The sequence below is a fragment of the Nerophis lumbriciformis genome, linkage group LG30 (genome assembly GCF_033978685.3).
Source record: "Nerophis lumbriciformis linkage group LG30, RoL_Nlum_v2.1, whole genome shotgun sequence".
Taxonomy (NCBI): domain Eukaryota; kingdom Metazoa; phylum Chordata; class Actinopteri; order Syngnathiformes; family Syngnathidae; genus Nerophis; species Nerophis lumbriciformis.
The window spans coordinates 12,779,297-12,803,122 of NC_084577.2; the positions used below are offsets into that span (position 1 = coordinate 12,779,297).

The 23,826-nt window shown below is 37.7% G+C and overlaps 1 protein-coding gene across 1 annotated transcript in view; it reads left to right on the plus strand.

The window, feature by feature from the left end:
* LOC133572691 (myelin protein zero-like protein 2) overlaps positions 1–19,605 on the plus strand; it is a 44,580-nt gene extending 24,975 nt beyond the window's left edge. The window contains exons 2-5 of the mRNA XM_061925603.1: positions 11,365–11,534; positions 13,817–14,027; positions 16,164–16,332; positions 18,456–19,605. Coding sequence (XP_061781587.1) covers positions 11,365–11,534; positions 13,817–14,027; positions 16,164–16,332; positions 18,456–18,618 — 713 coding nt within the window. The 3' untranslated portion in view covers positions 18,619–19,605. The remainder of the gene's footprint in view (positions 1–11,364; positions 11,535–13,816; positions 14,028–16,163; positions 16,333–18,455) is intronic.
* Positions 19,606–23,826: the final 4,221 nt, after the last annotated feature.

The following is a 23,826-nucleotide window of genomic DNA, read 5'->3' on the forward strand; positions in this document are numbered from 1 at the left end:
TTCACAAACGAGAGAAGCGTCTCTTTGTCATACTCTGAGCTATTTGTGTTTGGTGAATGTCCAAAGTGTTTCCTGTATGATTGGTGCAAAAGACTCAGATTTCCTTTGCTGTTCTTTGTTTGTGAGCCTTAATGAAACGAGCCAAGCCTGAAATGAGCTGGGCCAAGTATAGTGAATTCACATCCTACGTTTACATTGTTAAAACACATTAACAGCTGTAAGTGAATGTGCAGGATGTAATCTGCAGCTAAACAATAATTCTCCCTGATTACCATTGTTTGTTTGACCACAAACACATATAACATTAGGTACACCTGCACACTCCAACACAAGAGCTGTATGAATAGCTAAAGCAGTGGTTTCAAAGTCAGGGGCCAGATCCGGCTCGCGAATTAATTATCTATGGCCCCTGGGATGATATTTGATTAGTATTAGAACTGGCCCGTAGGCCACAACCGCCTGCTGCTGTTTTGCACGCACCAATACTTCATCGGTGTTGGCGCTTGGAATTTTCAAAATGGGATCCCAGGGACCCCATCAAGTCATAAAAATGGGGTCACACAGTAAATTTTTGGGGTCCCACTTTTTTGTAACCCGTTTTGAAAACAAATGATGAATGTATGCATTATCCTGTTATATCTCACATGCTATATTGTGTTTTGGAAAAAGGTTGTCATAAACATTACTTAATTCATTTAAAAAGATAATACAAAGGAAAACACATTTTATGCATATGTAAATGTATTTAGTTTTAAACATTCATTCACTTTCTTCTTTTCTTCATGGATCTAAATTTTACTGCTGCCAGTATTTTTTTTCTATGTTTTTATTGTAATATTTTCAGAATGTGTTTGTTCTATTTTTGGCCAAAGTAGGACAAAGAAAACAATCTGAAGTTGTCTTTAGTTTTTTAGTTTTAATGCCATGATTTTATAGCCCGCATGTGCACAGATTTTCCTCCATGCGGCCCCTGAGCTAAAATGAGTTTGACACCCCTGAGCAAAAGCATTAAATATATTTATAATGTGAGTGTAGTTTGCAGCAGTGAACTGTATGATGTGTGCCAAAAAAGTTCCAGGATTGTTGATGTTGTTCGCATTCCTCAGTGTGAGAGCTATCATTCACTGCTAGTTTTTGCCACAACCAGCACGTCTACAAAAAGAACCTGCAGAGATTTTTTCATTCACTGTACAAGAAGATGTGGGGTAGGCTCTTGCTCATCCAAGGATTTAGCAAAACTTTGAAGTTCAACACCACTGCAAACGATAACCTCTATTATAAACATATCGATTGCTGACAGAGCCATTCAAAATGATATCTTGTCAGACTTACCAGAATTTTATCCATAGAAGTTTTAGATTTTTAGTGGCTAATAATGCTGCACAATTAATCGACATCGAGGTTTGAATTATTGCTATTATTATTTGCAAGGGGCTGAGTTTTTTAAAATGTTTTCCTCTCCTGCATCTTTCAGTTGAATTAGAATTGTCAAGCTTTGCATCCTTGACTTGCTGACCAATCAAAAATGGTTACACAAAACAGTCAGTTTGCTAATAACAAACACCCCTTGGGTTGTATTATCCTACAGTATCTGAATTTTTTTTTAATGGTGACTGTAAATTGGCTGAAGAAACTTCTCCAGTACAAGGCCTGTCGACTTAGTTGAAAAGGGTGGACAACGATGAGGCTAGGACAAGCGGTCAAGGACGGTATAAGCGAACATGGGTATTATATACATTAACACAAATATTTTTGAAAGTAGATTATGTGTGGCAACTTGAGACAAAAACATGTTGATAGACAGTCTAAAAGTAACATGACTTCCTTCTCATATAATTCTTGCAGTTGTATGCATTTAAAGGAAAAAAGTCACAAATTGAATTGCTATCGTAATTTTTGGCACAAAAAAAAAATCTAAATTAGGTTTTTTCTCAAAATCGTGCAGCCATAGTGGCTGGCTTGTTTTAAACGTAAAAAAGGAGAATATTTGAAATACAGATTTACATGCTTCAAATCTTCCATGTCTTCCAAATGCCAAGCAGGATAGACAAGCAGTTTGCATGTTTTATTCTAAAACTAGAGGTGTTTCGATCAAAGTTACCACTTATCCATGAGTTAGATGGGCCAACACGAATACCGATATTGATCACATGTATTAACTTTACATTTCATCACTTTATCCTGGTGAGCGCTCTTGACATTGTAACAATATCAACACACTTTTTAAACTTGTTCCTTATTCTCTTTTATTACATACACTTGTTGGAGCAAAACGAAGTGAATAGTACACAATAATTAAACTAATCAAAAACTAACATCTACTCATATAAATCCTTCGGGTTTTGCCTTTAAAGTCCTGCTGTGTCTAGAGAATTATCCCCTGAAATCAACAAACACAACAAAAAAGATTTTGAGAAAATAAAAATATCGATCTAATCACTCTCGTATCGATCATATATTGATAGACACTAGCAAATTATGGATCAATCAATTATATTTTATATAGCGCTTTTCTCTAGTGACTTAAAGCGCTTTACATAGTGAAACCCAATATCAAAGTTACATTTAAACCAGTGTGGGTGGCACTGAGAGCAGGTGGGTAAAGTGTCTTGCCCAAGAACACAACGGCAGTGACTAGGATGGCGGAAGCGGGAATCGAACCTGCAACCCTCAAGCTGCTGGCACGGCCGCTCTACCAACCGATCTGCCATCCCATACATATTAGTTTACTATGCACTTATTTATTGGTGTTGTTTAAAGCTTGCTTAGTGGTTAGCTCAGCCTTTAGCATGCCTTGCCCTGGCTCGCACCAGTGTGTAACATGTGTAGCCTCGTCCTCCCGTGAGTGGTACTTGATATTGATACTTAGGATACTAACAAATTATTACAATTATCATAATAGATTATTATATTACTATTAGGAATGTCAAAATGTTTTATTTTCATTCTTAATCGATTTAAAGAAAAAACATTTAAAAAACATATATATTTTGTATATTTTCAGTCTGTCCTGTCCAGGCAAATCATATTGTCGATCTAGATGCCCACATTTGCTGTACAGATTTACTTTAGAAAAGATAAGTGCTGGATACTTCTCTTGTTGCCTGTTTTGTATTTGACTTTATTAAATGTTTGGGAAGCATTTTATTAAACAAAACACATTTTCTTTTAGGTTATGTAGAAATTGATCAGTGTTGTTTATCTATTTTATGGATGAATGTAGTTAATCATCCAGTGTTATTAAAAAATTATACATATTGAATCGAGAATCAATTCTGAATTGAATCGTTATCCCCAAGAATCGAATCGAATCGTGTGGTGGCCAAAGATTCACAGCCTTAATTACTGTGTATGCAGACACGTAAATAAATATATGCTAGCCGCTTGTCAGCAGGGGGTCTTAAGATCAGCATTTGTGATCGGCATTAAAAGTCATTAATCGGCAATGTCGAGCACATACATTATAATGAAAATCAGCCAATCAAATCAAATCAAATCAACTTTATTTATAAAGCACATTTAAAATTTACCACAGGGGTAGCCAAAGTGCTGTACAATGAACAGGTTAAAAGATAAAACGAGTACCGAGCAAACACAACACAACACAAACAGAACACGATAAAAAAATAAATAATTAAAATAGAATAAATACAAACATAAAAACATAAAAACAGGTTCACAGCAGGTGTATTATGGGGCGCCATTGCAGGATGGATATCACTCAGTGTTAAAAGCCATGGAATAAAAGTATGTTTTTAAGAGAGATTTAAAAACAGGAAGAGAGGAGGCTTGTCTAACACTCAGGGGTAGGTCGTTCCAGAGCTTGGGAGCAGCAACGGCGAAAGCTCTGTCACCTCTAAGCTTCAGCCTTGTGTCAGGGACCGTCAACAGCAGCTGATCGGCTGATCTTAAGGATCGGGTGGGGCAGTAAGGCTGAAGGAGGTCGGAGAGATAGGTTGGCGCGAGGTTGTTTAGACATTTAAAAACAAATAAAAGGAGTTTAAAATGTATTCGGTAAGGCCACCAATACTGATTGGTGGCCTATTGATCGAACACATTCCTATCTAAAACATTTATATTCAAAGTTATTTCTGTGTGAGATCAGAAATAGAAAGAAAATCTAAATGCCTTTAAGTGAGACATGTAAGTCTGTCTGTTACTAAAGGCGGCACCATGGTCTGTTGTTGTTGAATGGGCTCCATCATAAGTGGTTATGTAATAGCTGTGGAGTGTAAAATGAGGTAATATAGTTCTGGATATTTTTCCAGCTTTAGCAGATGGAAAAGCCCTGGCACTGGGCATACACAGTGGAATATTCGCTAATGTGAAACTAAATACTGTACACAGGGTTGGGGTTAGGCACTTTGAAACTCGCTTACATTCTTGGACATTAGTGAAATATACTGTATTGGCAGGCTGAACGCTGCTTCTTGTTTTTTCTTCCCCTATGTAAACGTTTTATACAATTTTTGGAGGGTTGCCAAGTTTAGCAAAGCCTAGTGGCCTAAGCTTGATTTATTTTTCACAGTAAATAGAAGGATTTACTTTGTTTCAGTCTGGCCATTATGTATAAAACATGACCTGTGGAATAAAGGGCATTCGATTTTTTGCAAATGTGCATAATAACTGCATGGCCAACATCAGTGAGTTCTATGTGGATAGCTTAAGTCTGAAGCTATAATTGTGTTGTGTTCTTCTGTAAAACACACATTGAGGCGCACACATTGCACCCACACCACGCCTGCATGGATCTTGGCTCTACCCGAGCTATGCGTTTCTCTCTCCCACTAGAAGACGGGTGTGGTCAACATTAGTCAAGCAGGATGTTCAGATTCAACAAGTGAAAGATTTCAAATAGATATATACATATGGCGGGGCTGAAGAATGGGGCCTGAGAAAGCCTTAAACAAATAACGTCTGCTTACAAACTACAAAACACACTCCTTGGGGCGGTATAGCTCGGTTGGTAGAGTGGCCGTGCCAGCAACTTGAGGGTTGCAGGTTCGATCCCCGCTTCCGCTATCCTAGTCACTGCCGTTGTGTCCTTGGGCAAGACACTTAACCCACCTGCTCCCAGTGCCACCCACACTGGTTTAAATGTAACTTAGATATTGGGTTTCACAATGTAAAGCGCTGTGAGTCACTTGAGAAAAAGCGCTATATAAATGTAATTCACTCACACACTCACACACTCCTTCATCCTGTAGTTGCTCAAGCTTGTTTTCCTGCCTGCTCTCAGAGAACCAATGAAACCTTATTAAATTGTACGCATTCAACAGCAAACATGTACTTTTAACTCTTAGCAAGGGCCTACTGCTACAATTGGGCTAATAAGCCTATTAGCTGCCAATCTGCTAATATGTGCTTTGAATTGAAACCTTGTGGACCTGAATTCTTAATCAAGGCAGCTGTACTTGAAAGGCAGCACTTCACAAATTACGGATGTGTGATACTGGGTATTTTGGTATCAAACACCTATTAAGTAAATACACAGTAAATTACTGGATGTACAGACAAGAAATTGTGACTATTGATATTAAGTATCAACTATTGGTATCTGTATCGATTCGATACAGATACCAACATTGGTATCGATACTATATATAGTAAGGTCGATACAACCACCCCCATCACAAATTAATTTAAGGGAGAAATGTGTAATGATGTGTTACGGCTTTGAGGACATATTTGAGGAAAATATTCCCAAAAATTAAACTACCACCTATAAACCGCAAATCTATTTTATATAGAAGGATTTGACAATAATGTATAACAGCTATAGAAGAGAAAAAAACTGCAAAACATATATTTCTATAGTTAATATGTTTATTTTAAATACAGGGATCATTTTATTTTCATTATTAAACTGTTACAAATGGCTCAGGTCAGACTAAAACCGGGTCGTAGAAAAACTGAAGCAATTTTTCCTATAGGAGATTCAGTAATACCTCAACTTATAACTTGTTCTACAACCAAGCGCTTAGCTCAAAAAACCTGTATCTTAAATCAAAGTTGCCCATTGAAGTTAATTAAAATCAATCTGTGTTTGTCCCTCCCAAAACACCAACATTTTAACATGCCTTTTTAAAAAGAAAAACTAGCTTTTAGATCAGAAAAATCACATCACACATAGGGATAAGCGGTAATTTCATGAAGTACATTAACAACATTTGTTAGCAGTATACCCTTATAGGCTGCTTCTTGTGTAACAATAGGAACTATACTGAACAAAAAAATAACCGCAATACTTTAGTTTTTGCACCAATTTTTCATGAGTTGAACTCAACGATCTAAAACTTTTACTACATACACAAAATACCTATTCCTCTCAAATATTGTTTACAATTCTGTCTAAATCTGTGTTAATGAGCATTTCTTCTTTGTCAATATAATCCATCTCACTTCACAGGTGTGGCATATCAAGATGCTGATTAAACAGTATGATTATTGCGCCTTAGGCTGCCCACAATAAAAGGCCACCCTGAAATGTGAAGTTTTTCTTTATTGAGGGTCTTGGGGGGTCAGAAAAGCAGTCAATATCTGGTTTGACCACCATTTGCCTCACAAAGCTGGATATTGACAGGGACTGGAACAAGCTGTTGTGTACGCCAATCCACAGCATCCCAAACATGCTCAATGGGTGACATGTCCGGTGAGTATGATGGCCTTGCAAGAACGGGGATGTTTTCAGCTTCCAGGAATTGTGTACAGATTCTTGCAACATGGGGCCGTGCATTGTCATGCTGCAACATGAGGTGATGGTCTCGGGTGAATGGCACAACAATGGGGCTCATCATCTCATTATGGTATCTCTGTGCATTCAAAATGCCATCAATAAAATGCACTTGCGTTCACTGTCCATAACATACTCCTGCCCATACCATAGCCCCAACCTCACCATGGACCACTCGATTCACAACGTTGACATCAGCAAACCACTCTCCCACACTACGCCACACACGCTGTCTTCCATCTGCCCTGAACAGTAAAAACCGGGATTCATCAGTGAAGAGAACACCTCTCCAACGGGCCGGATGCCATCAAATGTGAGCATTAGCTCACAAAGATAAACTGCAGTCAGATCGAGACCCCGATGAGGAGGACGAGCATGCAGATGAGCTTCCCTGAGACGGTTTCTCGCAGTTTGTGCAGAAATTCTTTAGTTATGCAAACCAATTGTTGCAGCATCTTTCCGGGTGGCTGGTCTCAGACGATCATGAAGGTGCACCTGCTGATTGTAGAGGTCCAGGGCTGGTGTGGATACATGTGGTCTGCGGTTGTGAGGCCGGTTGGATGTACTGCCAAATCCTCTGAATCGCCTTTGGAGACGACTTATGGTAGAGAAATAAACATTCAATTCACAGGCAACAGCTCTGGACATTCCTGCAGTCAGCATGCCAACGGCACGCTCTCTCAAAACCTGCGACATCTGTGGCATTGTGCTATGTGATATAACTGCACATTTCAGGGTGGCCTTTTATCATGGGCAGCCTAAGTCACACCTGTGCAATAATCATGCTGTTTACTCAGCATCTTGATATTCCACACCTGTGAAGTGGGATGGATTATATTCACAAAGAAGAAATGCTCACTAACATATTTAGACAGAATTGTGATCAATATTTGAGAAGAATAGGTATTTTGTGTATGTCGTAAAAGTTTTAGATGTTTGAGTTCAACTCATAAAAAATGGGAGCAAAAACAATAGCGTTGCGTGTATGTTTTTGTTCAGTGTAGGAAACCGTTGTTTATGTTGCACATGGACGTCTTTGAGTGACGTACCGGGGAGGTCCGAGTTGACAAAAACGTTATGTATGTCTGTTTACAAAGTGTAATGCTCGATCGTTTGTTGAGTCAACACTAGACATAACGATCTGAAACACGTCAAGCACAGCATCTACAGCTTCTTCATATTTTTATGGATACATGTCCGTCGTTTTGATATTTGCGCCTGCGGTGTGATGCGGTCAGACTGACTCGCCAGGTCGACAAGCTGTAGGACATATTTCAAATGGTTTGTTGCTTTGATTTGTTCATCCGCTCCTTCTCCTTCGCATTACATTTCTCACTTCCAGTGGAGAGCAAGATTGTGTCGATCTCTGGCTATGAGCTGTGGAAAATTATTACTTCAATTGGCGGCAGGGAGGCTTGTAACTCAAATGATGCTTGCAATTTAAAGCATACAGGTGCCACTGTAATCTGCATCCAATCAATCCATTCCAATTCAGACACACAAAAATATGAACACAAAACACATTTTTTGAAGAACAAGAAAAATTGTACAAGCCAAAACTATGCGAAATACATATATATTGGGAATTGAATAGATGAACATTAAACATTGTATTTATTTTATTGAAAAATATTAAAGACGACCTACAGTAGTACATCCTTAATGGTTTTGTAATTATAAGAATCTTTTGCATGTCTGCTATTTGTAGTGTTATGACATCCTACAACATTTCTAGTCAATAGAGCAGTAAAAATACAATTCTGACTGCTTTGGTATGTTCTGTGCTTATCTCTACAAATGACTGAAACATGTATATATTGTGTGTGTGTGTGTGTGTGTGTGTGTGTGTGTGTGTGTGTGTGTGTGTGTGTGTGTGTGTGTGTGTGTGTGTGTGTGTGTGTGTGTGTGTGTGTGTGTGTGTGTGTGTGTGTGTGTGTGTGTGTGTGTGTGTGTGTGTGTGTGTGTGTGTGTGTGTGTGTATAGTGTATGTTTGTATTGTCTATTTTGAGCCTTGTGGGTTTCACCAGGCTAATTTAAAACACATTAGTAAAAGATGTCAGAACTTGGTGATGAGAGAGATGCCTGCTAAATGGTGTGTAGGGGTCTGGTTGCCCACTTCTCTCATCCTACAGCCCACAGGAAACGCTCTGGAGCCTGATAAGGAAACAAACGCCCTGCTTACGTTTTTCATGTTATGTTATGTTTAAAACAATATAATGGTTTATTATAATGTGGAGCACAATAGGTTGGTCCATGCAACTTTTATCTTACCTTTTTTGCAATTGAAACTAGAGTTTTCTCATCACGTTAATTGAAATCAATTAATTGCCGTCATATTTAGAGCGTTTTGTTTTTATGCCTGCGAGTTGACTAGTCCTCTTTTTGTGCTTGACTGAGAGCAACAGCACTACGGCTCAAAGATAATATTAATCCACGGCAAAAAAGGTCTCACTCTGTCACTTAGCCAGTGACGTTGGCTACTTTGAATGGTATATAAAAAAAATAGCCTAAAATGTTTACAGTCAACTTAAAGACGTTTCAGAAGTGTGTTTATAGTTTGAATGTTGTCTTGTTTTTAGTGCAGAGTAGTTCGTAGACAACGATTTTTTTATATTTTTTGCATAACGCGCATCTATTATATGAGCTTCAGAGAAATGGCCTCACTTCCAGGTGTGTTTTGACCCACCTGAGGCTAACTTTATACTAAGGTTAAGCTAACCCTTAACCCAATTTGCAATGCAATGAAGAAAGGCACAATAACAAACAAGCTTGCGCGTGCACGTGCACACACATGCACACACACACACTGAACATTAGGTACCGATGCACCGGTATCATAAGATTAAACATACAATCTATTAGATAGCTTAAATGTTAAGAATTAATCAATGATACAATTTTATACATTGAATCTATTTGAGTGCTAAAATGCCAGGAGTTAATTACTAACTTATCAGTGTGCAGCTTTTTAAAAACATTATCACAAAATGCTTGTTTCTGTTTTAACAAGTTAGTTTTGTTGGTTTATCGTTTCTTGTTATTTTAACTGTCCTGTTTTTTGGTTTTTTTTTACATTATATTACACTTGTTTTATTCTGCACTTTTCCTGTCCTTACTTTTAAATGGACAAACATTTTTAGTTATTACATTTTTTGGAACAGCCTAATGAGCAGCATAGTTAAAGTATGAATAAATATTTATGAACAAATTGGTCATCATTGTTGTTAGTGAACACAAGGCTTAAAATATCTCAAGCTGAATTAAAAAATTGAAGGCTATAAATTAGAGCCATTGAATATGTGTACGCTTTATAATCCAACTTGTCGATTCATCGTTAAAATAGTCGATGAGTAGTCAACTATCAAAATAGTCATTAGTTACAGCCCTAATGTGCAATGTTGTGTAGTGTACACTATATTTGAAATCAGACATGAAGAAGAATGTTTTTTTTTTTTTGCCCGTGCATGTCGTAAGGCGCATGCTCAAGCATCTGCCGCTGGACAAAATGAAAACAAAACCTGTTAAACAACAAGCTCAGTCAGTCAACATTTAATCGAATCCATATTTTATATTTTAACATGAAATTTTGCCAAATATGGACATGTATTTGTTAAATGTGTTCTCTTAAACCATTATTGTTAACATGTGCTAGCTGACACTGTGATTAAGGGCTCTCTTTTACATTATGTGATGCAGCGTTAAAGCAACAAGTTTAACATAGCTCAGAAAAGTGTTTTCACTGTTTTTGTTGTGTGAACTTCAGCATTTTATATGGACCTGAGGTTTTGTTTTAGTACATAAAACAGACTGCGTCTGTTCAAGTCTGTTAAACAATAAATTAATTTTATCAAGCCACTTTTCTTAATAATAATCTTTAAAATCCTCAAAAAAAAACAACCAAAAAACCAGATGTGTTCTTGTTTCTCATTATGATTGTGAACGATCGGCAGAATAAAAACGGCAGTTCCCCTTTAATACCGTTGATCTTTGCATCCTTAGTTTACGCACACAGAAATCCACAAACATGGAAAATTACTTCCTCTTAGCAGCCTATGACGAAAATCAAATTGAAGGTGGTGTTATACACAATCATGCATCTTCACTGTGCCTGCCAAAACTCTTGTTAAGTGTTTTGCTTGTTTGTTAAGGGGGTCATACTGAATGTTCTGATGACATTAGGACATCCTTTTGCTGCCATGAGCAGAGTGAGGCTGTGCAGACATGTGCTCTGTTGTGTGTTTGTGCCTTTGCTTTGATAAATCCAGACGTGGCTGTTTAATTAATAAGGTGTTAGAGTCCTCTCTGTAAGTATCTCTCAGGGGACTCAACTGCATGCAAATTAACTGTGTTTGTTTACCTGTGGTCAGTGGGAATTCAATCTGCAGTTTTCCAAACTAGCCACCAGCAATGAAGTATACAGGATGTTGTTCATTTGCGTTAGTAAAGTACATGTTTTTTCCAGCAGCAGCTCTGCGTAGGCACGTCTGTGGATACACGCAAGTACTGACTGAAGAGAGTGAGTCATACTTGGTTTGCCACAGTGTATTCGTGCAGACGTTTATCAATGTTTTGTATTAGAATTGCTGTTTTGCCTTGCATTGTGTCTACAGCTATATGGTCCTCTTTTGTAGGCGTGCTGCAGGCCAGCGGGATCCGTATATACACAGCAGGGGATGTGGAGGCAGTCAATGGGACAGATGTTCGTCTGAAGTGTACGTTCCAGAGTTCATCTGCCATCAACCCCGATGTCATCAGCATCTCCTGGAGCTTCAGACCTCTCAAGCCAGGCCGTGAAGAATCGGTGGGTTCATGTGTTTGTGTGTCTTCATTAGAAAGCATGAGGGAGCAATCCCCTCCGCAGTTAATTGGGACTCAACCAAGTACTCTACCATACTTGCTGATATCCTGACTTTTACAATCATTCGACAATGTATTCAGTTCCCAACTTTGATAGTGACCATTTTTCAACCGATCTTGCTGTAATTTTACAGACATGCACTTGTTTTATTTTAAATGTGTGCAGTGGTTCAGGAGTAGACGAGTAACAGTACTGGGTGTCCAAATATTTGTCCATAATATGTGTAGACTACAAAAATACTGAAACAAGCTGCAATAAGATATACAAATATTTTTCTTTAACCCTTGTGCGCCCCTGGAGCTCCTTATGAGATTGTTCACTTTAAAGAGGAACTGCACTTTTTTGGAATTTTGTCTATCGTTCACAATCATGAGAGACAAAAAATTAGGATTTTTAAAGATGATAAAAAAACACTTGCTAATGGGAGTCACTGTTGTAGCCTTCAAAGCCTTCCAAAACAACTTCAAAACCCTCCATCAACGTTACATATAACCACTGCAAATCTATATATAATGTAGTAACAAGACACGTTCATAATAATGTAATATATACAATATACACAGTTTTAATCATTGCCAGAACTAATAATGTTAGTAAATTATGTATTTAAAAAAAAACCTGCAAATGCAAATGTTGTGGTTCATAACATGGGAAATGTGTGTGTCAAAAAGACAGCCAAAAGAGGTTGGTAGATGAGAATAAATCAAAAAGTTAAATATAGTGTAGAAATGCACCCAATTGCAAAAAATGTGGTCTCGATTTTCAAAAAATGTTTTCGTGCTGATAGAAATTTTATTTTTTCCCCTCAATTTTCCACTTTTTTCTCAAAGGGTGCTCACGCCCCTGAGTATGAAGGAAAGCAAGATTATTTTATAAATACTCCGCTTTTCCTCCATGGTTTGATTTCAACTTTTGGGGACTTATGTAGATTCCAAATACCGTACACAGAAACAGGTACCAACTCCCTTTATAACTGATATTTTTAACAAATTGTAATTCTGGTATATTACTTAATTTTATTCCATGAAAACAGAATGAATTCCATTCTCGCGATTTGAAAAACAAAAAAATATGTAGTTTTGGTGTAATTGTGCTCCTTACCCACCACATGGCGCCAAAAAGCATGATTATAATTCTCAGAGCTTTGATGAGAGTAAACGAGTTAAACTGCCATTAAACTCCTGAAATACAATGAAACGGATCTTGGGCAGTTATACACAACATGGCAGATATATATAAAATACTTATGTGTGAACTCAATAAACTCAACTCAACCACTGAACCTCTTTCTCTCTCATTCTAGCTCAGTAGGCACTGTAAAAATAATATTTTTTGTTTACTTGTCTACTGTTGCAAGATAAATGTTATGAATTATCAACCAACTATTCAAGGCTGGTTTTATCCAAACTCAAACATTTCAACTTATTTTTTAAAATACTGCATATATTGTGTTTTCCCCATTATAAAAAACTGTTATTTTTGACAAAGCCCCTACAAATAATAAAAGATGTCAAAAGATATCAAGAGTTAAAAGTTTAAAAAAAAAATTATACATTTTTGACATACCGGTATGACACTTATGAGCGGATCGCTTTTGGATCCTAAGAATCGCTTTCGGATCCTAAGAATAAGTGTGTATAGCCAATCTTAAGCTTGCTCAAGAGTTAAACTCCACTTGTGTCGATGTCATTTGAAAAAAAAAATATTGGTGTGGCGAAAATCTGTATGTTTTTCATTTATTCGACAGTTTGAGAGTCCGTAAATGTATCTTGACTGGGGATTGAATGAGCGTATATCCGGGAGTCTTCTGCGGAATCCGGAAGACTTGGCAAGCCTGAACATTGTTGAGTGTCTTGTCTTGTCCAGTGGAGCAAGTTTTCCCAGCATGCCTAGCTGTCGTTAAAATGATGACTTTTGACTGTATTATTGTACTGCATATTTTGTAAAGACAGGGTTAAAATGTTACAGTAGTGTCATGTTTCGTTGTACACAATTTTAATATTTCTATTTTTAATGATAATCTAACACCCTTAGTAAGAATGGTTGTTGATTCTTAAATTGTACCAGGAGTTTGACCTTTATTCCACACTCAATGTTTCTTTTTATTTCACTGTTAATTGTCTTACTATTGATTTTTGTTATCCTTGATGAACTATTTTTTACCAGCTTATGCAATCATGTGTGTGCTGTTTTATGTTTTAAACAAAACACAGTTTCTCTTTTAGGTTTTTCACTACCAGCAGAAGCCTTACCCTCCAATAGAGGGCATTTTCAGGAGGCGAATCACCTGGGCAGGTGATGTCATGGGCGGTGATGCCTCCATCATAATTCAAGAAGTGAAGTTCACCTACAATGGCACTTACATGTGCCAAGTAAAGAACCCGCCAGATGTGCACGGCACTGTTGGAGAGATTCGACTACGTGTTGTCACTACAGGTTAGCATTATCTAAGAAATATGGGGTGCGAAAGACCCTATTTCTCTCAAATTTGATATTATTGAAAAGAAAGAATTTCACAAGACAAATCCAATTTAATTCAAACAGCTGCTGTCTGGTTTCTGTCAGGAACATTTGCTTCGACCAACACAAAAAAAAGGCAAATAAATGGGGAATGTAGAGTATTACAGAAAGGGAATTTAATTTGCGTATCAATGTCCGATTTTTGTCATCACATATACATTAAACTCACAGTGCGACCAAGGTGTTTATCTAAACATAGATTTGCCTACATGCATTAGAGAAGGGATTCATTTGGCTCCATTCCTGGGTGGAACGTGTAAGAGGAAGGTGGGGGGGTTGATCATTTTTGCAAAGCATTCTGCTGAAAATCATGGAAAGTGCCACTCTACATAGCAACTAACCCTTTGGTCAAGGATGGAATTGCCACAAAACACATTTTAAGATATTTACACACTACTGCCGTCTGGCGGCTGAAGTGGATAGTGCACACCCCTAATTTGTCACATTCCATTTGTCAAGTAAACCGGGACGAATGGGGACTTATGAATCTCCTTCCTACTGTAACAATTGAAAGATGTCAGGTGGAGTACATTTTAGTCATCTGTGTACACATATTTCTAGTTTTAGACACACACATTATGTGTCCGTGTCTCCCTATGTTTACATCATCGAGTGGTCTGCTGCTTCCTTGCTCCCTTCCTTTATTGTAGATCATAAATCATGCATCTCACCTGGACAGTAGATATGACAAGTTGGGACACTTACCGCCATGTAGGACTTGGAACCAGCAAGGATGACATGAAAAGTGCTTGTAATTTATCAGTATTCCCTTATTTTTTTCTTTACTTATTTAATTTTTTAATGCATAGCATTCACTATAATTTTGGGTATTTACCTTTTTTTTTTTTTTAAATAAGCAATGTTAAAGGACAAGCAAAATATTGTATAATTTTGTACAGCCATTGCAATAAAGTAATAAAAAAGAAGAAACATCTACAGGTACAGTAATACTTGTAGTCTGCTTTGATATCGGCCGATATCACTAATAGATGATCGGAATCGTCAGCATAAAACCCTGATCGGAAGGAACATTCCTAATTATGTTAGGAAAATGTGGCTGCATACAAAGAAATCCCTTCACAGAATAACACAGAAAATAATGTTTCATTGCAGGGGTTCTTTACCCTTTTGACCTCATCTGTAGTGAAAAATAGTAATTAATAGTAATCTTACTCTTGATTTTAATGATATCTAATAATCATATCTAACCTACTTACAGTTTAACAGGTAAACATTGTCAAATGATATAAAAGTGTGTGTAAATCATAAAGATTATTATCAAGGTTTAGGTCAGGCTGATTACAAAATAAATGCTAATTAAATATACTGCAAAGGAAGGGACTCATAGAAACTGATGAAAAATTAAATACAATTATGTTATTCTAAAAAAAAAAAAACTAAGTTATTAATGAATATGTTTTCTAAATAAACTGTCAATAAAATCACAGTTCAAATGCAAATACAGCTTCACCACTTTAGTCATAATTTTTGCGCTTAATAAACTTCTCTCTGACTTAAGCTCCAGGCTTCTTCTGTTTGTTTGACATTGTCATTACTGCCACAAATGGTGGAAAAGTATATTACAAAGGAGTGCCTCTGCGACGCATACAGACCACAACTGACAAACATGTTATTTGGCGGCCCTTTAGGAGGCGTTGTTGGCGCAACTATGGGCCCTGGTCGTATGGTTAATCACTGTTTTAATTAATAAAATAACAAATAATAAACCCTTTTTTTGGGGGGGGGGTATGCTTTGGGAATGGTATCACATGGGAATTCCACAAAAGAGAAGATATTTGCAGTACAAGTTTATAATGTGAACAATAATGACACTCTTGATTTAAACTCTTTTTGCTACCTTAACTTTAAATCAACTTTTGCAGAAAATACAAAATGACGAAGCAAATATTTTTGTGTGGTCCTGGACCCAATCAGGTAAATACTAATACTAATGTACTGTATCATCCTTGACTGTACTGAAAACAGTGTTGTGGTCGATAACACCTGCCGTTGGGTACTAAACACTGACTTGTGTGGTATTTTCCTCCCCAGCTTCCTTCTCTGAGCTTCTGCTGCTAGCGTTCGCCGTCGGGGGCGGGATCGCTGTTGTGGTTCTTCTCCTCATCATCATCGTGTCCTGTCGAAGATGCAAGAGGAAGAGACAGAGGCGGGAAGGGGAAGTGGAGGCTCCTCGTAAAGAAAAAAAAGATCCTACAGTGTGGTAAGACCCGGGAGTAAGAGGGGATATGGGGGATAGAGAGAGGAACGGAATAATCATAGACTTCCTCTCTCGCTCCGGGTCTGACTATGGGGCTTGTGGCGCTCCTTCCTGGGGACTCTCTTTCCTGCTGGACATTAAACTTCTTCCTCCCTCTTTAACCACATTATTTGGATCCAAACATGGACCATTGATGGGCAGCTTGCAGTAAAGTGAAGACACTGAAAGAATGCCCGACTGTGCTTACACACACACTTAGTTGTCAACGTTCTCAATGTCGCAATGTGAATTTCACTTGTGTCATGTTTTTCTTTTTCACGACATCATCTTGTTTAGTTACACGGGTTTCCAAAACCATTTCTTTTTCACAACATCATATTTTGTTTAGTTACACAGGTTTCCAAAACCATTTCCTGTTTAGAGTCAACGCTTTGATGATGTGGCGTTTGAACAATGTTGTATTCCTGCTGTTTGCCACTCCTACTAATACACTTCAAACAGCAACATGCCGATGCAGTGCAATAAAGATGCAATACTTTAACATCAACATTAGGAGCTGTGGAACGATACATGAGTACAGTAGTACCTCAACTTAAGAGCTCAACATTTTAATTAATTGACATCAATTTAATTGGTGCATGCCCCACCCTTCCAAAACAGCACATGTAACATCCATTTTGAAATATTTTATAAAAACAATAAAATGTAGTACAAACAGCTATAGTGGTTTTATGAAGTAATAGAATTAAGTATAGTATTTACCTTGGAGAGTGGACTCCTTCCAGCTGCTTCTCTGTCAAACACACCATCAGCAGCTTCTCCATATTTTCATGGATAAATGTCCGCCATTTAGATATTATCTTAACGTCCTTGGCTGGCGTTATTGATACGCTCCAACTGCTTCGCCAAATTGGCAACCATGAATGGTCAAAAGGGACAAAATTAAATATATATTTCAATAATAATAATATGTGTCTTTAATTAATTATATCTGGTATAAATTACGTAAATATTTTATTAAATGTCCTTGATTTATTTAAAGTAAAAGTACATGTATTTAATCATTTGATTATTTCAATATTTAATTAAATAATAAATACAACTATTCATGACGCTGACACAGCTTCATTAAATAAAGCATCACATAATGAAATCAATAAGTAATTAAAAAATAATAATAATAATAATATTGAACAACTAATTAAATAAGTTGATGTACTTTCTATTAAATTAATTAATGATATTTAATAACATGCACATGTATTGCATTAAAATTAATTAATGACACATTCAAGTCTGTTATTTAAATATGTATTTATTCTATATTATCTGACCCACCATAGGCGGCCCGGCACTGCCATGTTTTTGATCGACTTCTTTTTTTAATTCAATAATTATCTGCTTTTCTTGTCAGCACTGACCTTCACTCACTTTCTTCTTTCCCATGGTTGGAAAAAACAAAGTTATTGCCCCTCCAGCTACATAAGCTAATGCTAGCGAGTAAGACCGGATGTTTTGATGCGGATCTTACAGGGTTCACTGTGAAAATTCGCCACGCCAACTTATGGCGGGGATGTTCCTAACTTAAATTTTTGCTTGCACCTTAAAGCATGACAATTTTCTCAAAACACTCTAAAATTGAGGCACTGCTGTACTTCCGTTCCCAGTATGATGTTCCTGTTACGGCGCCTTTGCTGGTCATTTTTTTGTTTGTTTGTTTCAAGGTGCTGTTTGAATCCACACTTTCAACTAGTGTGCATCACTTGTATGTTTGGAGCAACGACAAACATGTCTTCCTCTTGCTTGGGTATCACTTTGCACTCTTGGGTTTTCAGATCTCCCTGTGACAATTGTATCTTGGTTAGGGTGCCGCGTTAAGGAAAAAATGGCTAAACTAAACAGAGGTGGTGGTCAAAACTAAATGTACATTTGGACAGTTGCTTGTTTTGTTTACACCGTGCGACTCTAATATTTCCCCCCTGCTGTTTGTTTCATCTGCTTTTCTCCGTCTTGTCCTCATTGTCTGTGTTGTCCCGTGCATGTTGCTATATATATTTGTGTGTATGTGTGTGTGTTTGTGTTGCTTTCGACCCCTTTCCTGGCGCACGTCTCCCTGTGTTCTATAGCCACCCAATGAGGGCCATCCACCTGTACCTATCACAGACGTCCATAGAGATTGACAGTTCAGACGGAATGATCTCCGATCCCAGCACGAAAGATTCCAGCTCCTCCTCAGAGGGTCCGAGCTCAGACGACGACAGCAGCGAAGACGATATGGGTTCGGACTGAGAAGGTGGTGGGAACTGACAGAAGAAAGAAGGGAGCGGGCGTGCTTTCCTAAAGGGCTTCATGTGGATTATGGTCGACGGTGTACTCGTTTGACATAATGCACGCTGTCATCATGAATAGAAGGAAAAGGGGACGGATGTCCTGTTTGAACAATTCTGAATAGGACAACCAAGCCCTTGAAAGGTGATCAAAAGGGTTGCCTTGTCCAGAAATATTCATACGATGGAGTTAAACGCGCTGACGCAGCAAACTGAGGGGTCACAGTAATTTCTAAAATCCACTCTTAACACTAGTTAACTGCAGTTTGTTACACTTACTTGAATCAAAAAGTAATATATACTGCTCGCTGGTGTTGGAGCATACGTACGCAGTGTGGGAGTGCACAGTTTCGATCTGAAAAACCTCTGAATGCAAACTACCCGGTGAGCCTGGCAGAAACGCATTATGTAATATGTTTTCCACCTCATGTAATAACGCCACATTTTGTAATCAACTTCTTGAACACATTTCATAATAAACTTTTGACACATTTTGTACTAACTTGTTATGAGGGAATTCAACTAAACTCAGGGGTGTCCAAACGTTTTTCACTAAGGGCCACAGACTGAAAAAACAAAGCATCGCGATGGCCATTTTTTTTTTCATTTTAAATAGCTGTATGATATTTAGATTTATTATTTTTAAGAATATGCATACACAAATTGAATTACACAATGTGGCATTATTACATAATGAGGTGAAAATGTATTACAGTTGTGCATCGTTCTTGCATAATGCGTTGTTACAAGCCATGTATCATCCACCAAGTGACTGTAAAATAACAAAAAAAAAAAACGTTTGTACTTTTCTACTGTTGATGTAACACTGAGCAATGTGTATAGATGTCAAGTTTAAAGCCTGAAGTATTTCAATTTTTTGTAGATACACTAGTCTTTGACAGAGCTTTTATAAGAGTGATTTTCTAATAAAAACATGTTTTTGAATATTTACCACATTGTGCTTCATATACTTTCAAATGGCACCCGTGTCTTGTAGTTTTTAACAGGCCACGTGACTTAACATGCTTTTTTCAAATCTGTCCATTTATTATGTAAGAGAGTCAATCTATTTTCAAGCATGAATTATGCATTGTTATCTTTATTACAGTACCTCTGATTGTGTGCTCACGGCCTGCAGGACCTTCACTTGTTTACCCTGTTTAAACTCCTGCTAAAACTACAAATAAGTTACTGGTACAATGTCAATATTTTGTGCGTGTCAGCATATCTGTGTGCATTGATCAAAGTCTGCGTGCAACTTTAGTTACTGTGTGACCAGACTGAAGAGTGTGTGAACGTGCGGGTTGATAAAAATGGTATCCAAACAACGATTCCCTTGCATGGATTAGAAAAAAATCCTGCAGCACTGATAAAACCAGACAATGTCTAAAACCAGACAAGGTCTCTAGGTGATGTTGTTTTGTTGCAGAGGCTTAATTGCTTTTTGCTGAGCTTCGATATTTGCTTGCCTGTAGTCCCATCTGAATTCCTAGGGCTTATTTACAGATGAACAATTGCTAATTATACATGTTCGGTGGTATCGAGGATCATTCTAGGGATTATTTACAAATGAACAATTGCTAATTATACATGTTCGGTGGTATCCAGGATCATCACAATATCAAAAGAAATTCACCATAATTATCTGTAATAGAGTTCAAATGGTACTATTTACTTGTTGTACACCAGGGGTGTCAAAGGACGGCCCAGGGGGCCATTTTTGAAAATACTATTACAAAAAAAACCTACAAATGGGAATAAAAGAACAAGCAGGTATAATGTAAAGAGAAAATGTTGCAATATTGACATTAATAACACCAGGCAGTTTTTACATATATATATATATATATATATATATATATATATATATATATATATATATATATATATATATATATATATATATATATATATATATATATATATATATAAAAACTTCTAATCGACGGATAGATCTGGAGTTGATCAAGAGATTCAAGTGTTAAAAGTAAAAATAATATATATTCATATCAGTGACGTGCGGTCACTAGAGGCAGGTGAGGCTGGGCCTCACTTGCCATCATGGAAAGAAAAAAATGTAAAAAGAAAAAAAATATATAAAATTGTTATATGTATCCAGTGATTATACTATAAAGTTATTTTCCATTTAACTTCACCAGTTTTAGATTATTTTTATTCAAAATCGCTGAATTTTCACATTTGCCGTTCAAATACTGAGAAGAGACGGTGCGGTGAACAGCAGCCAGTTGAGGCGCGTCACTCAGTGCCTCAACATGGACGGACTCGGCCTGAGAGCGGCCCATTCTTTCACAAATGTTTGCGGAAACAGTCTCCATGTCTAAGTGCTTGATTTTATACACCTGTGGCCGGGCCAAGTGATTAGGACACCTGAAACTGATCATTTGGACTGGTGGTCAAATACTTTTGGCAATATAGTGTATGACTCAAGTAAAAGTAAAAATTAGTCATCCAAAAAACTACTTGAGTAAGACTACCAGTGTAACTTCTGATTTATTTAGTAGCTATTTGGTGGAAGTATTTGCACTGCAGCTCACTTATGATGTTTATAACACAGCTAATGTTACCATAAGGGCAGCTAAAAAAAAATATATATATACATGTTTTCCCTAGTTGGATGTGAAATTTTTGTTTGCTGGTATGTGAACATTTCCACTGACACAAATGACAGCGCATGTTCTTTTTCATAGTTTGAAAGTAAACAATGAAGAGTTGGGGTGCCTCGTCTGAGGTCATGTCACTTTTGACAGCGTGTAGTTTTGTTGTGTGGTCCTGTGACGGCCAGGCTCTGTTTGATTGGTGAAAGGGAATCAAATGTCACTGGTGCTTACAATACCTTGGATTGGTAAAACAGAGTGATGTGACAGTGCCCGCTGGAAGAAGCCAAATTAATATTCCTTTGCAAGCTGTGTTTAATAGATTTAATCTGGTTCCCTCCGGGTACTCCGGCTTCCTCCCACCTCCAAAGACATGCACCTGGGGATAGGTTGATTGGCAACACAAAATTGGCCCTAGTGTGTGAATGTGAGTGTGAATATTGTCTGTCTATCTGTGTTGGCCCTGCGATGAGGTGGCGACTTGTCCAGGATGTACAGCGTCTTCCGTCCGAATACAGCTGAGATAGGCTCCAGCACCCCCTGCGACCCCGTAAGGGACAAGCGGTAGAAAATGGATAGATGGATAAATATAATGATGATATACCTGTAAATCAAAGTAGTAATCCGAATGAAAATCAATGTAACAGTAAAAATAGTGTTTATTTTTTACAGAAATACTCAGGTAAAATTAAGAAGTATGTTGAGTACAATTGATCCAAATACCGTATTTTCCGGACTATAAGGCACACTTCAAATCCTTTTTTTTCCTCAAAACTTGACAGTGCGCCTTTTAATCCGCCTGATGTACGGAATAATTCTGGTTTTGCTTACCGACCTCGAAGCTATTTTATTTGGTACCATGGTGAAATGATAAGTGTGACCAGGAGATGGCAGTCAAACACAGGAGATACGTGTAGACTACAATATGATGGGAGTCACACACAAGAGATCTCAGAAATCTATCAAAATGTTTTAGTACGACTTTGGTAAGCTATGAAGCCGCACCGCTTGGTGGATTGTACTGTGCTTCAACTATGCAAAAGCAACTTTGCTTACCTTCTGGTACCTGCTGATGTGTATTTGGGATCTGCATAAGTTCTGAAAAATCGCGAGCATCCGCCTTTGTAGGCCGCAGTCGATAAGCTTCTTCTTTTTCTCTATCTTCTTGTTATGAGACATCAATCCTCCGCTGTTGCCATTTCTAATATAAAGTAGTGTATAGTTCTTACTTATATCTGTAAGTAAACTCGCCATGAAAGCGCTAAAACATACCGGTGTCGTGAGTTTACATTATTCACCCAAGGAACTTCAGTTATTAGAGTTCTGGTCGGACGGTTTTTTACGGGACACATGAGGAGATGCTGCTCCGTTATTGATTTAAGTAAAGTCTGAATGTCACAGTTAGCTCCATCTTTCGACACTTCTTCCACTCCCGTCCTTGCACGCTACACCGCTACAACAAAGATGACGGGGAGAAGACGCTGTCGAAGGTGAGCCACGTAAACAAGACCGCACACAAAACTGCGCATCCTGAAGTGACTGTCAGAAAGTGGTTTGAAGATGATCTGTAAAACATAATCCATGCAACATTTTGACCAAGAACCACCATTACATGTTATGTAGACCACAAGGAAGTGTTTTCAATTAAAAAAGTAAATTAAAAAACGACTCCTTTAATGCGCCTTATATATGAAAAAAGATAGAAAATAGACCTTTCATTGGCACTGCGCCTTATAATATGGTGCACCCTATGGTCCGGAAAATACGGTCGTTACATCAGTAAATGTAGCACTTTGCTACAAACTTAAGTGTGCAAACTATAGCCCGCGGGCCAAGTGTGGCCCGCCATATGAGTTGGGAAATTGTGTTATATGTAAATATAGACGGAATACAATGATTTGCAAATCATTTTCAACCCATATTCAGTTGAATATGCTACAAAGACAACATATTTGGTGTTCAAACTGATAGTTATTTTTGCAAATAATCATTAACTTTAGAATTTGATGCCAGCAACACGTGACAAAGAAGTTGGGAAAGGTGGCAATAAATACTGATAAAGTTGAGGAATGCTCATCAAACACTTATTTATAACATCCCACAGGTGAACAGGCTAATTGGTAACAGGTGGGTGCCATGATTGGGTATAAAAGTAGATTCCATGAAATGCTCAGTCATTCACAAACAAGGATGGGGCGAGGGTCACCACTTTGTCAACAAATGCGTGAGCAAATAGTTGAACAGTTTAAGAAAAACCTTTCTCAACCAGCTATTGCAAGTAATTTAGGGATTTCACCATTTACGGTCCATAATATCATCAAAGGGTTCAGAGAATCTGGAGAAATCACTGCACGTAAGCAGCTAAGCCCGTGACCTTTGATCCCTCAGGCTGTACTGCATCAACAAGCAACATCAGTGTGTAAAGGATATCACCACATGGGCTCAGGAACACTTCAGAAACCCACTGTCAGTAACTACAGTTGGTCGCTACATCTGTAAGTGCAAGTTAAAACTGTCCTAGAAAGGCGAAAACTGTTTATCAACAACACCCAGAA